Genomic DNA, 17,800 nt, shown 5'->3' on the forward strand with positions numbered 1-17,800 from the left:
GACAATATACTGTACGCAGGGAAGCACTGAGCAACATAATACTGTGTGCCTCTGTCTAATTCCAGCCAAAATAGTCTAGTACTTTCACAAAATGGTAGCAGATCTGATAGCAACTCATTGTCAGGGAAAAATGTAGCAGCACTGGCTTCATTTTAGGTTCTGTGCTTCACTAGAGAACCTGAGCCCATGAACTCCAGCACTATTCTCCTATTCTTTTGCAATGGATAAGACGTGCCCAGTACACCTACTGCTCATCAGCAGGTTCAGAATCAAATTCTGGGTGTGCTACAGCCACTCTGCTGTCACAGCTGGAGTTGTGTGTGTACCACAAAGCACTCCAAGAAGAGTGTCCCAGCTCAAGGACTTCACAGTGTAACTCAGCCAACTGGCAAAGCAGTACCAAAGGGAACTGATCAACTCAAATGCTGACATAACATCGGTATCGCAATGAAAGTATTTTAAAGAACTGGTTGAAAACAACAGAATAGAAAGGCACTTCCATAGACAAAGATGAGAAGAATTTCCAGTTTGAAAGTGGACGTTAGAAAGAGGAAGACTTGAGAAAAAAAAAAAAGCACAGACAGAGCATAGTAAAGATCCTAATTGTTTCTAATAAAACCAGTGACAGATAAAACCCCAATACATTGTGTGCATTTTTTTCTGGTTCATCCACACATGTAGTCCTACATGATCCCTAGTGTAGTACTTTGTATAAGGTAATGCAGAGGAGCTGACAGTCTGTACCTCCATGTTTGAAAGCCCTTCCTCTTTCCCACAGCCTTGTTAAAGTGCAGCAAGCTAAAGTCATGACTACATAGGAGATACAGCGCTCTCTCTTTCTTTATCTTAAAGACTAGCAGTTGTAAACCAGCGGATATATTTTAATTAAGACATTCACAAGAAACGTAAGATGCCAGATCCCAGATCCACTGAAATAAACAGAAAGATGATTTTCACCTGTTGTAATTTCTAAAAAAGTGCATTTGTGGATGATCACATGATCAGCATGCATTCAGTCAAATATCTACCATAGTGATTAGCATAATTAGCTAAATTAGACCCTTGAGGAGGAGGATAAAAGGAAACAAATCAAAGAATCTACCAGGAGAAGCCCCTTCCTATGCCTGCCAGGGCTGTCTGGCACATGCTTTGTGAACAAAAATATCCAGGAAGGCAACAATGCACCCAAACTTTGCACAGCCCCATATGCAGAATGGGTTGCCTAGTACTCTCCAGGGAATCTGCCCTAAGGCAAAGACAAGCTAACTTGATGATTAAGATGTAACTTTATAACAATCAGTATTTATGGACACTAGGCTGCTGAAGGGAGTGAGAATGAGTGTGTGTTTTTATGATGTGTCCCCACCGCAATAGGTGTCTGACAACATTAGTCTCTTACATGGCCTTTACAACAACCCAAAGTTTTACACTGATCATGATCATCAATTGTATTACACAGACACGATTTGGTTTGGTCTGCTTTTAACTAACTGCTGTGCTTTTCATTAACTGGCAGAGCCAGTGAGAGCTCAAGCTTTGTTTCAAGAAAAAGAATTCTGAAAGCTTGTTTTTTTTACAGAACTTCTTGTCCACATTACTTAACCTTTCCCAGACAAAACTAACTGTTGGAAAGGATGCTTCTGTCAGCAGCCAGAATAGTTTAACAAGTTTTCTTCCTTAATGTCATGACTATAATGATGCAAACGGAAGAGCAAAAAGGACAAGAACAAATACTAAATCTAAGTAACATTAACAGAGATGCTTATTCACCTTTAGCTGCAGTTGACAGTTATTTGTGTTGTTTCTTAGTTAATAAAGCGACATTGCTCTTTTACATTGATTCTATATTAGCAGAAAACAGATTCTTAATAATTCTTCATAAATGGATTTACAATCTGGTATAGGGAAGAAGAGCAACGAAGGTCTGGCTGCACAGACTGGACTTGGGAAACTCTTGGGTTTTCACCACAGAGTATGTACCTATAAAATGACTGTGGCTTTTCTATTTTGCACTTCAGTATATCGGATAAGCACAGAAGTCTGAAATCTTAAGTTCTAAAGAAGTTCTGTCCTAACACGCAGGTTTATTCTGTACATTTCAGTAAAAAAAAAAAAAAAAAGCCAAAATAACTACAAAAAACCCAACAGACTAACTAGAATGTTTGACAGAGCTCCTAAAAAAAGGGACACCATTTAGTCAGCGGAAAAAGAAGTTTTGTATCTTACCATTTGCCCAAAGATGTCATAACATTTTCTCCAGGGGGATAGTCAATTCCTTGAAAGTAACAAGGGCATTCACTTCTGGAGTAGAGGAAAAATACATGTAACTGATTAACTCAAATTGAAGGAAGAAAAAAATTCCCACTGACTTTATTGCTGTTCGAAGTTCAGTTGGTTGCTGTGCTGGTTTTGGTGACGTTTTTTGGTTGGGTGTGGGGGGATTTTGTGGGGTTTTTTTTTAAATATGCAAAAAGCTGATCTCAGTAATTACTGGTACATACTGCCATACAACTCAAGCACATTCCAAACCAAATCAGAAACAAAGCAGAACCTCTACACAACAACAGACATCTTTTATATCTCTCATACACCAAAACCTAGACAATATGTAACAACTAGCTTTGGTGATGTTGGATGAGTGTCAGTACTATAAAAGAGTTATTTTTGTTCAACATACAGGTTCTTTATAATTCTAAGATTGCACCAAGTTTACAGATGAATAATATCTACAACGTTACATACATATAGCTTTTCACTCTGACTTGCAAATGCAGTGGTCTAAAATAGTGAGTGCAACTTTACCCACCTCCGTACACATCGTTCAGTCTTGGAATTCAAGTACATTCCAGCGGGACAAGCACAGCCTTCAACACAATCACTGCTGCATGTCTCTGGCACAGACAGAGCTTGGCAAGTTCTGCCACAGGTAGATACACAAGTACTGTACTCCTTTGTATCTTCACATGAAAGAGCTGTCCAAATGAAACAAATCTCAAATTACAGTACAAGAGACTCAAGTACTTTGCAATAGTTTTCTGATAAACATCTCTATTCTTTCATTTCCAATCACATTAAATTCCACTAAAATTGCTATTTTGGCACTATGCTGTGTAAACTACACAGATGTAAATCCACGTAATAATGAGTACAATGAAGTCTGCGCAGTTAATCCAGATTTACACTAGGGAAACTAAACGAAGATTTTTTTCTTCTAACTCTGAAAACACTTGGCTCTAGTGCATGGGCTTTGGGAAACGGACAGCACCTTAAAGAAAACATTAAAGGCAATAAATATCATGTGTGTACTTTGCAGATGTTGCACAATACCATCTCAAGTTTTCTTACATATATACATCTCCTGTAAAACTCTACTTAAAATCTGAAGTTCTTGAAATACTAAAAAGATTGACATTTTAAACCCAACAACTATGAATTTTTAAATATATTCTAATGAAACTATAATTGCTTCTAAAAAGGCAAAAAAAAATAAATGGCTTGAATGTCTCATTCAGTCAGAGCAGACACAGCCATTCATGCCATAATGACTGCAAGCGAGCCAGTCTTTAGATACATCTACAGGTACTCCAGCTTGAGATACTTAAGCTGGACCAACTTTACAAAATCCTCTTCATCGTGCATTACAACATGTATAATTACATGATGTGATGAAAACTACCAGATGTTAAATTCTTGGCTGTTCCGTAGAAAAGATTTTCAGACTCATTTATGGAACCAAACCTACTGAAACATCAAGGGGTGTCAGTTTAGGGTTGTTTTATAGGGTTTCCAATTCTATTATTTAAAAAAAAAAAAAATTAAATAAGGGCACTATTTGTCCTACCAAAATCTTTTGTATCACTCCTCTACTTGTGAGGCATCATAGAGCAGATAACAGAGATGTCACCTTTGGCTGTCTCTACACTATCTATATTCTTCCATTCACTTTAAATTAAATACCAGCAATACCAATTCTCTACACTTATTTCAGCACTCTATGTATTTCTATGTCATTGACAATAAGAGAATAAGCTAAAAGAGATTGTCAGACAGCAGACATTGACAATAATCCAGCTAAAACTGCTAAATACATCACCATCATTTTTCATCTCATTTATTTAAAGAATTAGATAAACCAAGCATCTATGAGGAACAGAACAAATCTGCTCACACAGCTCATGAATAATATCAACATAAGTATAAGATATTCAAAGCCATATAAGAGACAAATGCATTTTCAATTCTGTATACATTTGTAGCCCTCCAACTACTTCAAAAAAATGTTTGCATTGTTTCACAAGCCAAAAGAATTAAAGAAAGGCAACTATAAGGAACAATCCTCTAAAGGCACTGCTACTAATTCTGTCTTGATGAAAAAAAGAACCTTGCCCTGTACACAAGATTGTGCTAGAATTAATCCTCTTATTTAAAAGATGATATTAATTTAACTTTATTTTCTGATTGTCATTCTAAAGTCCTCAAACAGTAATTATTTAAGACTAGAAGTGAAAGGCAACTCACCACAGTCTGGGACAGCTCCTCTGAAGTCTATTACAACTCCAAATCTTCGGCAATGATGAGCATAATGGGCCAGAGCAGAGCAAAAACAAATCTGTCCACATTTGCAAGTGTCTCTTCTGCACTGCTCAAAATAGGGAACGGGACTCAAATAGCGGTAGCATGGAGCAAAAAGTTCTTTCGTCAGGATGCTACAAGCTTCCGCTGCATAAGAGGCTATACAAAAACCAAATGAAACACCATTTCAATGAGGGAGTTTTAAAAAGACCTGGAATAAAAAAGTGTCTTCTACACAATGCAACTGATGATGATTATATTCTTTTGCCATATATATCTTTCTATCTTTGATACCTCTACAACAGTACGGAAGGACAGAACAGAAGTTAACTGCTCATAGTTTTGAACTTGTTCTGGGAATGATTTTAAGGCATTCTGACAACTTTACAATATGCAGACAGTGCCTACATACCATCTCTTATCTTTAAACCGATTTATGAATGTGGGTTAGGCAACAGATGATACACCCTACCCAGTGCCATTCGTAACGCACAGAACAAGAGCATTATCTAATAGTTACACAAGAAGCTTCAAACACAGCACTCATCTGAATATCTTAATTTCAAATACATTAATTATGCAATAGATGTCAAAACTAGTAATATGCTATATTAGAATACCCAGAAAGAAATAAGTCTGTATTTCCCACAAAATAAAAGAGATGCATAAACTAGGACTTAAACTCCTTTTCCAGAATTTCTGACTTCCTGTACAGGCCACGTTTTTCCCCATTCACGTCCAAACACCTTAGCAAGAATGAAGCTTCTCACTGCCACATATTGTACAAATACTCAGAAGATGGGATGATGCTGTAGCAGGAGATGTGATCATTTCCTAGCACTGCTGAAGTTAACAGGCAAAGCCTTAATCAGTATTTTACCTCTGTATCCTGCCTAAAGGCGTGCAGAGACCCAGACAAGAAGTGGTCAGAACTACGAAATGGATATAACTGATGATCTACAAAGCTCACCATTATAAGGATGTCTTGGTGACAATCTGTGGTCATCATGGCATCAGCCACTAACATCATTCCCCAGCTGTACCCTTTCAGCTGAATCTAAAAGGCTGGTAGTACATAAGTACTTCTCCTACTCATTCTCCATAGCAGACAACTAAATCAAATGTTTCATTGCTCAATATTTTCAAAAATTAATACTGCAATACTTTTTGAGTATCCAGCTTAACTAGCAGTATCACCAATAGTAGACATACTACCAACCTTTAATGCATGTCTAGCTTTACACATTGTAATTGCTAACCAGAAATAAAAAGGGGGTATTTCAAGTGCCTCTAAGTATCAGAAGACACTTAAAAAATATACCATATGATTTGTTAGGGGATTGAATCCAACAAACGCTATTTATAAGTATTCATTTTTTCAATGGGTAGGATTAGTTACTACTTTACCTGATCCAACTAGAAAAATCAGCAGAGATGTAATAAGTAGAAATGCATTTGTCAAAAATTGACCTTCACTGCCCACCTGCCTGCAGATGAATATCACATGGGTCCATTTGGGAACTATCATGCACAAGAAGGCATGCCGATGAAGTTTTCCATGTGTTTCCAAACAGCTCTGGAGTGCTTTCAGTTACTCCAACTGGAGATCTTTTACAAAACAGAAGTCAGTCACAAAAGATACAGTGAGAATTTACAGAATCGTCTCAGTTCTACCACCCCCTTTGGATTTAAGCTACCCCCTCCACCACTCCATATTCTCTGGAACTCTCCCATAAAGTACTGTCAGCTTAAGTTTCAGGACTCTCCTCTCTCTATCCAGGGAAAGGCACAGAAAAGAAAGAAAAGGTCTGCTCCAAAGCCATTAGATACTCTGTAAGGAAGGACATATCAAACCAGACCAAGTTCCATTTCACTAGACAGAAGGAGGGGGGCACCCTGTCCTGAAAGTCTGCACTCTGATTCACACTTCTGCCTCCTCTGATCCATTTTTATCTCTCCTCTACCTACAATTTCCTGTCTGTTCCTGGGTAGCTGACTTCCCAGGCTCTCTAGTCCCTGCAAGAAAGAGAAAGGAACAGAAATCCAAGGGTCTAGAGATATAACTGCAAAAACAATTAGATAGATATCCATGAGGCCCAGGTAAGCAGAGAGGCAGTAGAAGCTGAAAGATAGAAAAGACCTTGATCAAAATAACCAAGGCACATTGATATTGTACAGGGAGAATGATTGAAACCATGCATTTAAATATGGGATGTTACACTCTAGGGAAAAGATTGCATTAGGCATATAACCAGTAGTATCACTTCTGGTAAAGTAGCTGGGGGCGAAGGCCTTGCAGAAGACACCGCTGTGTAGACACCAGACCTGATGTGGATCAGGTGTTTGGTGTACACATCAAGAGGCTTGCACATTAACGTCGGTGTCACATCTCAGCACAGCTTGTAAGTTCCTGTAGTTTAAGGGCTTTTCCCACAAATATGAACTACTGAACAATTTCTCACTTATTTGAGAACAAGTCCAAAGACTGTCATCAAAAATATGTTACAAAACTTACTTGCTTCAAACAGAAATATTTTAAGTAGTTTTACATAAATAATCTCTTCATTGAGATCCTGCCTATATATTTCCTAGTCTCATTATAAACAATATTCTGATAATACTTTTTATGTTGAAGATAAAAATTGTTCAAAAATCCACTAGAATATTTGTGTGTGTGCACGTTTGTCATTTTTAAATGGGAACTATTATAGAAATTTTTCCCATTTGTCTACTAGTTTTTATTTTAAAAATCCCAACTGTTTTGAGAGAAAGGTGTTCTCTTCCCGCCCCCCCCCCCCCCCCTTGGTCAAAGAAATATTCTGTTATACTTCAAATTTACGTTCTCCTTCCACTTCCATTAGGCTGCTCAATCCTGCAGAAGCAAGTTTTCCTTAGTATCTGTAGGAAAATCTGCTGAAAAGAAGCAGGACAAACAGCAGTTTTCACTGTGGTGCTCAGGCAGCTCTGACCACCCTTCGCTGCATCACAATGAAGCGAAGCTCAGGCAACAGCCAATTCCTGTTGCTGGCCTGCAGACACTGAACAATGGGGGCTTTGTTGGAGAGAGCAGATCAGAACTTGCAGCAGAAACTAGGAGCTGGAGACAGATAAAGTGACTTTTGCAGGGGCAGAATGTCCCTTATATAGGCCACTCCATGTTTTGGACAAAAATTCTCAGATAAACTAACACTTACAAGTCATACATATTTCACTGTTTTTTTATATTAAAATATTTTAAGCAAAACCTGGCTTGATATCCTATAGTTGAAGTTACAGATTTTCTGTTAGCAAACTAAAACCTACTGCCTATCTCACTACACAAAACTTCAAAATAATTACTCTTGGTATCTATCCATTCAGCTTCAGTACACACTTGATCTACCAGTCTAACTGTAGGTATTCATATACTGGCAAATAGAAATCTTGCAGCTATTCATACAAAAAGTCATCCTCCATATTTCCATTGAAGGTTCCGCAAAGGCCCACAGTATCATCCTTCCACCGTCCATCAGCTTGAAGATAAAGCCTCAGTCCTTCTCTGTCATACAGTATTTGTAATCCAATGCGCGTCTTTACTTGAAGAAATACAGAGGAGAGTTTCCGTATTTCAAATAGCTCTGGTAAGTAAAAACAGAGATTGTTGAAAGGCAAAGGAACCCTACTTGTGCTTTGCATTTTGTTTCTTGTCATTTCACTGGTTTTTTTACATTATTTTTATGTAAGTTACATTTTTTCCTATTAAGGCCCTATTTTCCCCTAATCATAAATTTCTCACAGATGGTTACACCGAATTAGACTTTAAAGAAGAAAACAAGAAACTCCTGACGGTCACCACACTTTTTGAAAATACATCGAGTTCACAGGAATATTCATAAAGGTTAACTGAAAGCAAACCAATTTGAAGATACAAACATTGCAGATAACATTGCAGACCATTTATTTTAGATAACCTAATCCTAACACCAGCAGTGTGCTTCCTGTATTAAAGCCTTTTTGGGGAAACTCCCAAAGAGCCAAGGCCTCACAAACATCGAATGTACTAATGATCTGCATGTAAAGCTCTCACTGAAGCTAACACTGAATCACAGTCACATATTCACATCTAGAATACTCAGTAATATCTTCCAGAAGGAGAGATTTAAAAACTCAAGCAAAAAGAGAATAAATTTTTTGTCCAAAAATCTGTAGCTTATCTGTGATGTGCAAGAGGGCTCCTTCCACTTATATTTACTTGAGTTGCTTACACAAATAGAAAAGAAATTATTCAGTCAAAAAGCAGAGAAAACAATTTCCCCTCATAAAAGAGCTAATCAACCTTGTAAATGTGAGGGATGGCATTTGGACTTTAGTTAGAGAAAGAATATATTCAATCTTAACATAAAGAGACACTAGCCCAGGCCAGCTACTGCATAACTCCTACCATCAGTGTAAAAAGTACATCAGCAGTGAATTTGTGAAACATTTCATAAGACATTAACATTGATATTAGCAATATACCACTTCAGTACATTAGCAATATTGACAGTAACACAACATACACATATACCACTAAAATACTGCTTTAGTGCTTCATAGGAATTATATGCTTGTATATTATTCCTTACCATCTGCATAAGGCAGGTTAATTTTGTACTGGTCATATATCAGAACATCTCCTGAATGAGTCAGAGTCACTTGCCTCTTGAGGTCTTGCTTAAGAATAAGGCTGATTGATTGGATACATGATCCATCCTGGTTCTACAAGTAAAAGCAAAACAAATTCTTTTTAAAAAAAAAATATTTAAGTAGGATGAATGTTAAATAAGAGTGCAAGTAAAGCTATAATTAGTGAGAAACTAAAAATTTTCAGTTATCTTGCTTCTTAGCAGAGTGCACTTGTAAAACATACAGCTTTACAGCTAAGTAAGAAAACTTATTTGAGTTATATTTAAACATACATGTGAAATAATCCAAAACACTAACTTGTTATGCAAATATACCACAAAAGTGGAATTTGGAAAGAGAACTTAAACAATTCTTACATAGCTTAGTACAAAGCCACCTGCAATTCATAAGACACCCGCCCCGAGGTCGAGCTAATGCTCACCATCATGGCTGCATTGTCCCTTATCCATTATCACAGTGCACAGAAATCCAAATTTGTACTTTAAAGTGTTCTGATATAACCTAGGTTCTTTTAAAGCACATTTAAGATATAAAATTCTTCTGAAGGCATACAATAATGAGACAGAAGCATCTTGTGAATCATCATCTAAAACAGCATTATTCTTATTTCCATTTAGTTTTCTAATTAAGCCAAAACATCACATAAAAAAAAAAAAAAGAAAAGGAATACTACATTTCAGTCTGAATGAAACATACTCCAAAAAAATCCTAGATCAACCTCTTCTACCTTACCTACACCCACCCTCTTCAGTGGCTCTTAATTGTCAACATTACCAAAAGCTAATTGACTGAAATCCTAAGAAACAACATATTGACTCATGTGCTAAAGTTTTACAACATAAAGAAGCTACATGGCCTACAAAATAAAATTTCTCACCAGTTTAAATAGCAAGAATTGAATGTGAGTTAACTGCTTTCATCAAAACAGAAGTCAACTATAGTACACTTGTTCTACATTAGTTAGGCCAGATTTTTTTTTTTTTCCCTTCATGACTCTGGTCCATCATTTCAAGTTTCTAAGGAACAAATTAGGGCCTATGCTGACGTATAGACAGAATTGTTTTAAAACCTTCAGCCATTTGTTTTAACTTTAATTATTTTTAAAGGTGGATGATTCCCACTCAAGACATGAAAGCCAACACGGCCCACATTTTATAAAACTTTAGCATGAAGAAATACCCAAACAGAAAAAAACACCTTTGAGACAGACTAAGAAAAGTCCTAAAGCAAGCCATGAAGCTGGTTGGTACCTAAATGCATTCCCGAACTACTGCATATCCCTGCATGTTTTATGTCACTGTAGTGATCTTCAGCTAGACACCACACCACACAGGTAAAAAGCAGCACAAGTCTGAGGCCTATTGAATACTGAATGTTTTCAACATATCACAGTAACAAATACACCTGTACTAAATAACATGGCAATCAGCCAGATAGATGATTAACAGTAGTCAGTTCATATCAAAGTTTCCAGGCTAGGACTTCTACCTTTCAGAATAACTACAGGTACTTTGCCTTTCAATGCCAATAGGGAAAGAACGTTCATTAAAGCATGCTTATTAGTCACAGAAGATTACCAGATGTTTCTTTTATTATTATCAGCATTTGATCACTGCTGATTTTTTTAAAAAGATAGAGGGTCTATCACAGAGAATCAGGCACAGAGGTGAATCAAGAGATGACTTGAACTTTAGCGTATTGGCATCCTGTAATTCACTTTGATACAAACTGAAAGACAACATCACGGTGCACCTTCTACTTTCTCTTGGCTCTAGGAAGGAATTAAATTTCTGCCATTCCTGCTATACTCAAATCTACTACAGCCTCTGAGGCATGAGCTTATTTACGTTGGCTTAGTGTAGCTGGACAAAGTTAAGAGACTATCTGATCCCTGCCATCTACAGAGGAAAGGGTGCGGCACCCAACTGCTGTTTCTTCTGTTCAGCCTCCTTCACTGAAAGGCCTTGTAACAGTTTAAAAGGTATTCAAGAACAACGACAAAAATTGGGTCCAGTCACTTCTGGCACACTATTTGTTCATTTTGCTCTCATCTTGATTATGTATCTTCAATGTCTCAATGTCAAATATCAAAACATACAGAGACAGGTCTGAAATCACTTAGTCAAAGAGCATGCTAGGTCTCCCTGCAGGAAATTTCTCATTGATTGGATCTGGTCCTGAGCTGCAGTCCAGGGATGTCGAGCAGAGGTGTGGGAGGCTGCACTTTTCGGTCCCATGGCCTACAGTGAAGGCATAACTGATGATGAAATAGTAAAATGTTAAGCATCTGCAATGCTGAAAGGGGCACTGAACAAGATTTAATGTAACTTAAAATATCGCTACCTTCAGACAGATGCACTAACACAAAAATTATACTGTGACCAGCACCATTCACAGTGCAAACAGATTAGGATGTTCAGTTCAACAATTTACACTTTTATCCAGCTCTCACTGACTTCCACTGGGACTTGCCTAATACAAGGCAAATGTTGCCTTACTCATTGAATACAAGTACTAGAGCTGCAAGAATCTCTGAACAGTACCACGTGGCTTTGACAGATGCTGAACTAGCACAGAGCAGATCATCTGTCAGTCCTTCAAGCACCGTGGACACAAAAGGACACACAGTGGTGTATAAAGAGTAAAAACAACACTCAATTTCCCTGTCTCCAAGTAATAGTGCAACAACAATCTTCCACCAACAGTTGAAATGATAAAATGATACTTAAAAATAGCAAATTATAAAAGTAACCAGAGATATTTCATCAGCTCAACTAGCTCTCCTGGACTGACAGTGAAGACAGAAACCTGCATTGTGAAGCCATTCTCTTGTAGCTTATCTTACTGTCTTGCCTCTACTAAGAAATTATGTTACTGTGCGTATCATTCAGCAACAGTGGCTATAATTGACAATTTTGTCAACCTTTTAAGCACCTGAAAATAAAAGAATACCAGCTGGTATGCATAGCAGACCAGAGCCAAGAGAACAACCCTCCATAGTATATACATCACTACACAATATTGACAAAAGCTTTATTTTATTATGCCTTCATGCTGAAACTAAAGGAGAAATTCTGCCTGACAATTATTCTTTCTTCCAGTGAACTGTTTCTTGCACAGTACTGCCTCTGCCAACTTTCAGCAGGTGTTTTCACATGAATGGCCATTTCTCTCACTAAACACTTAAAAAAACCCAACTATACTCAGAAGACCTTCTCATCATACAAACTACAAAGCCAGGGAGGTTGTCACCTGAAACTCAGATAAGGTTAAGCTGTGCTGATCACTTGACTGATTCTCCTTCCAAAAAGTGCTTAAACAAAATTTCACATCATTTTGAAATAACGTGTTGCCTGATGACTGTTTATGTCACCAGCTCTAAGGCTCTAGATGACTGGATTCTTTGTGATTCAGAGAGCTAAAATCTCCCCAAGTATTTTCTTTCTGCATTTTTTAATCTGCTTGAATGAGATAGGACTGATAAGTTGTGAGGGGTTTTGTGGGGGGGTTTTGTGGGTTTTGGTTGGGTTTTGGTTGTGGGTTTTTTTTTTTTTTAAACACACATAAAACCTCAAGCCATCAAGAAATAGGAGATTCTGTATTACAAATTTTTTATCTTCCCATTTCAATTCATTCATTTTTATAAATGGGAACTAGATAATGGATGGTGCCTACGGAACTGTAAAGCAGCTCTTCTGCCAAGCGGTACCAGCTAGTCGATAGCTACATAGCTGCACTGAAGCCCCAAGTTCTTGCACTATAATACACAAACTGTTCTTGCTACCCTCTCACCACTTGTACATTGGTGATTAAATTAGCAGCACATAGCCCTGGAACACACCACCCGAGCCTCTGACCACCCACCTGGCTCTTAATGCCCAGAATGCTTCACTCAAACCTCTGTAAAAGTCTACACCTCTTAGGGACTGATCAGGCAAGCTTTGTTAAAGGCTAGGTAAAATATGAAACTCAACATGTGGTAAAATCCAAGAAATGCATACGGAGTTTAAAGCCTAGACCTTTTTTTAACGTGCATGTCCTCACCAAGATCTCATTTCACAGCTCTGCCGAAGTAAAAAATAATGATGCTTATGCGAAGTACAGCATGGAATACAACAATATGGAAGTTCATCACACTACGAACTGATATTTGGGCCTAACATATGGTAAATGGTCTAGAAATACAGCAAGAAGAGTCATATTTAAGTCTATACAGACTTCAAATATCTGTACAGTTGCTCCTAGGTAAAAATCATTACACAAGACCATTGGAAATTGAACATAAATCTGGCCAAGACGTAAAGTTTAACATCTTGCTCCTACAGCAAGTCCAGCAGCTTAGTATGCAGGTGCTCACAGAAGCATTATGATCCTAATGCAAATGTAGGCCAAGTTCTGCCCTTAGGTGCATCTGTAGAACTTAAAGTCGATGAGAAAAGCCTGACTGCAGCAAATAGCTCAGCTCAGTCAACTACACTTCTCACACCACCTCTGCCTGTTTAAGACCTATTCTAACCTGCCTTAACTTCCTCAAAATTACAAGACCTATCAAGACTGTAATAAAAATGAAATACTGTAGTGAAAGTCTTACCAGTGCTCCATACCTCATATATCCACTATTATGTACAACGTTATAATACATGCTCAGAAATCCACATACATAACAAAGGAAAGAGAATGGGTCTTGGACATAAAGCAAATTAAGTATTTAGTGACTACTGTGTACAGTATAAAAAAATTTCAAATATAAAGTAGGAACATCCTTAGTATCAGCTATACATATGTGCATGCACGTTCGGCTGAAATCAGTTGTACAGGATACCAACAGCAGTAACATGGATGCATGCATATACCTGAATCCGAGACAGCTGTCCCAAAAGCTATCCGAAGTTTTTCATATCAATGTAAGTAAAAGTGAATTTCAAGCTGTAGGAACAAAGCTGAAAAGAGAAATCTATATTCAAGGCACAAAAAAGTTGTTCTTCCTTCAAGCTGTAGTAAGCAGAAGGCTTACGCTGTCCTGGCTGCAAATTCACAAAGATGAAAGCTCAAGAAAACAAGTCATGATCCAGGTTTGCTGCATGACCCACGATATGCTATTGAATGACCTCAGCGAACACTGAATCAGAATGCTAGCATAATCTTTCCTATTTATTGCAAGCAAACATGAAAATTGAGGTACATTCCTCTGCACTGCTGCTGTTCAACTACTTCATCATTGAAGAAAACTGTTACCACTGATTAATTTTAATATATTCAATTGCAGGTAGCTTTTTTTTTTTTAATACTTTTTCCCCCCAATTAATAAATGCCTCAGGATATAAACATTACAAGAAGGTTTTACCCCTTACCTGTCCACAAGGAGAATTTTGCAAGGCTATGGTAAATGCTCCAGAGGTACGGCTTTTTGCTAGAATATATTGGCAGGTAGCTTGGAAAGTGTATTTGCGCCCATCAAAGGTCATGAAATGAATGTCTCCTGAAACTGAGCATTCAGCTGACAAACGTAAATAATGTATTTAAGTAGGTAGAAAAGACAGTGTACTCCCAACAGTTATTACTGCTGTAGAGTTCATACACTCTGATACATACTATAATTTCTAAAATTCTATTCATGCTATAACAGTACTAGGAACACAGGTAGGAACTGAACCTTATCCTTTTGTTATGGTGTTCCTACCTGATCCCAGGCCAGGATACCTGAACAATTCTTCCCACAAAAGGAGACAATAATACATGTGATCCTTACATTCTGGGTATTTCATTTGTGGCTCTAAAAACTAATTTGCAGAAACATTAAGCACTCCCACAGTTAACTGATAACTCTGAGACCAGCGCTTGGATCTATTGGCAGCTAGAGGAACCATGAGGCCATAAGGTACATTTAACATGCAAAATCCTTTTGACCTTAATCTCTGTAGTTTAGCTGCCTATCTGCGAAGTGAGATTAACACCCCTCATTCCACAGGTATGTTGTGAAAATAATTAACTGACAGTTGTACAATAGCTAGATACTAGATCACTAGCCAGCGATACTCTCAGTGAAAAAACAAAAGTAATCTTGCCATAAATCTGTGCAGTGAAGACTGCAGAGAAAACTTCAGTTGAATGACAAGAATGATCAGGTAGTGCCATCTACCAGAGACATGATGGCAATGTATAGGGAAACATATTACTGTGCTGAGCTGAAAGGCAGATGCTGGCTATTCAGACCATTTTAACATTTAATTTACTGTGTGTGCAGATGCATTTATATGTAGACAAAATAAAAAACCAAATCATATAGTGAAATATCACATTAAGATCTAACAGTAATATTTTACTCCAAGTAAAAATGAAGTTATTAAAAAAAGTATTCCAGCACGTACCTGGACATGTAAGATTTGTACAAATCCACTTTCCTCCAATGCAAGTGCTGAAATAAAAAAAAAAATGTTTCACACTTTTTTTTTGGTGAAGTATATATGGCTGTCCCTCAGTTGTTCTTCCAGGGCGCCTGCTCTATGAAACGAGCAGCAAGTGTCTTGAGTCTCACAAAAGGGTGCAACAGAGCTATCACAGTCACTACAATGCCTGGACGCTGTGGCAAGAGCTTGTCATGAAAATATGATCAGGTGAAATTTCATCCATGCATCCAGTAACACTTTTCTTTCATTTTAGCTCCTTGATAACTATTATAAAAGTTAAAGATGATTAAAATTGAGAAAAATAAACACAAGCAATTTGAATCTTACTACTTCAAAAAAATAGAATTGTTGCAAAAAAAGAAGTTGCACATCGGCAAGCTCATCCATTTTCTTCAATTAAGTTGATCCAGTAAAAGGCATTCTCTCTTCCTACAAACTTTTCTTTCCAATGTATAAAATTAACTTTGAAAAATCCCAAAACAGCAGCTTAGTGTCATAATGACAGGAGGCTCTTTGTATCCAAGTGAGACAACACAAACAGGAGACAAATTAAAGTCAAAATAATTCTCCTGTTAAGATTTTGAATTCCAGATTCCTTTTACTTTGAGACAGAGTTCAAGGTGAAGAGAGTACTAAACATTACAGTGTTCTTTGCAATATCTGACATTTGCTCTTCTTCCACATCAATAGCTCTTATATCTTTCCCTTTATTGCAAAACATATATGGAATAACAGTTTTTGTAGGCAGAAAGAGTGAGAACTTAGCAAGTTCATTTAATTTTTAACTGAAGTAAGCCTTCAAGAACTTGTCTTTCATCACCATGAAAGGATTAAGTCCACAGCTTAAAGAGAAAAATTACTAACCAGTTATTACACTCCTCATAAACCACTGAACCAGTTTCAAAGAAACTTCCATGGTAGTCACAAGGACAGTCCATAGGCTTGACACACAATTCATTTTCATAAATTAACCCTAAAAGAAAAAAAACAATAATAAAAAAGTTAATTATCTGTACAAATGGCTGATGGAGCACTAACAAGTATACCCAAGAACAGCTCAAATGGTCATATATGATTATAAAACTCTATAGATTATTTGGTAGTCATTTTTGCAGAACAAGTGTTCATTTGAATTCTATTAAATAAGTTATATTACCTGGATCAAGTCCCTAAATTGCTTGAGATGCACTAACAATAGTATGAATAACAAGTATTTAATATTGGGGGAGAGGGAGAGGAAACCACATACACGAAAAAAACCAAAACCAAACACACAAACACCAAACCATGCTGCTTTGAGTGCCTTTGGCTTCTTTTTTGACACTTTTATAAATCTTTGCCTCTATGTTTTAAGGCACTGTTTGGTCCTTGTTTTACTACCATGGTTTTGTGCTTTGTTTCCCCCCTGCCCCCTCTGATTATTCCATTATTAGAGCACCAGAAGCTAAAAGACTCTACCAGCCCATAAAAGATAACATGTATGACAAAGATGATTATACTTCTAAATCACCAGGGTACGTATAAGAAGCAGGACTTGAAGATCCATGGCATAACTTTCTCTGTCCTCTTTTAGACAGAATTATGACCCAAGAGAAGCAACTAAGAAGGGGAAAACTGGACATCAAAGTCTATTTTGGTAATAAGGATAAAGTTTTGCTATAGGCCACATCAGTAAATACCTCACTTGCCAGAACCATACAAGTGTAAGAACCTCAGTACCAAAACCTTTTTCTGGCCACATGAGTGAGCTTTAGTCCTGTCACATTTCTGAGCTCTCCTAAGCACCTGACCTTGCAGACATTCTTCAAGAGGGAAAAAAAAAAAAAAACAAAAAAAAAAACACCCACCACAACAAAAAGTACCAAACCCAAAACCAAAAAACCACACACCCAGCCAACAAAACAACCCACCAAAATAACCCAAACAAAAACCCGAGCAGCAACCACCAAGAATCAGGAAAATGGCTATCCTATCAATGACAGGGCAAACCCCATTTTTCACTGAAATTGTGGAGCACTATGGCTAGGAATGTAGATCTGTGCTCTGGATCCCACTTGTTAGAGGAAGGAAAAGACTCTTGTCAGTTATGAGAGGAAGAGAGTCATTCATCGACATTGCTGGCACTGCATTTATAAATGGGTCCTGTGAATGCCTTA

The 17,800-nt window shown here is 37.4% G+C and overlaps 1 protein-coding gene across 1 annotated transcript in view; it reads right to left on the minus strand.

Annotated features, from left to right (window-relative positions):
• The window catches only part of OTOG (otogelin), a 99,374-nt gene that overhangs the window by 65,405 nt on the left and 16,169 nt on the right, over positions 1–17,800 (minus strand). The window contains exons 10-18 of the mRNA XM_086472395.1: positions 16,509–16,617; positions 15,606–15,652; positions 14,589–14,734; positions 9,177–9,309; positions 8,012–8,189; positions 6,056–6,180; positions 4,519–4,731; positions 2,807–2,972; positions 2,227–2,301 (exon numbers count right to left, since the gene is read on the minus strand). Coding sequence (XP_086328521.1) covers positions 2,227–2,301; positions 2,807–2,972; positions 4,519–4,731; positions 6,056–6,180; positions 8,012–8,189; positions 9,177–9,309; positions 14,589–14,734; positions 15,606–15,652; positions 16,509–16,617 — 1,192 coding nt within the window. The remainder of the gene's footprint in view (positions 1–2,226; positions 2,302–2,806; positions 2,973–4,518; positions 4,732–6,055; positions 6,181–8,011; positions 8,190–9,176; positions 9,310–14,588; positions 14,735–15,605; positions 15,653–16,508; positions 16,618–17,800) is intronic.

This window comes from Leptosomus discolor, chromosome 12, assembly GCF_034619465.1.
Source record: "Leptosomus discolor isolate bLepDis1 chromosome 12, bLepDis1.hap2, whole genome shotgun sequence".
Taxonomy (NCBI): Eukaryota; Metazoa; Chordata; class Aves; order Leptosomiformes; family Leptosomidae; genus Leptosomus; species Leptosomus discolor.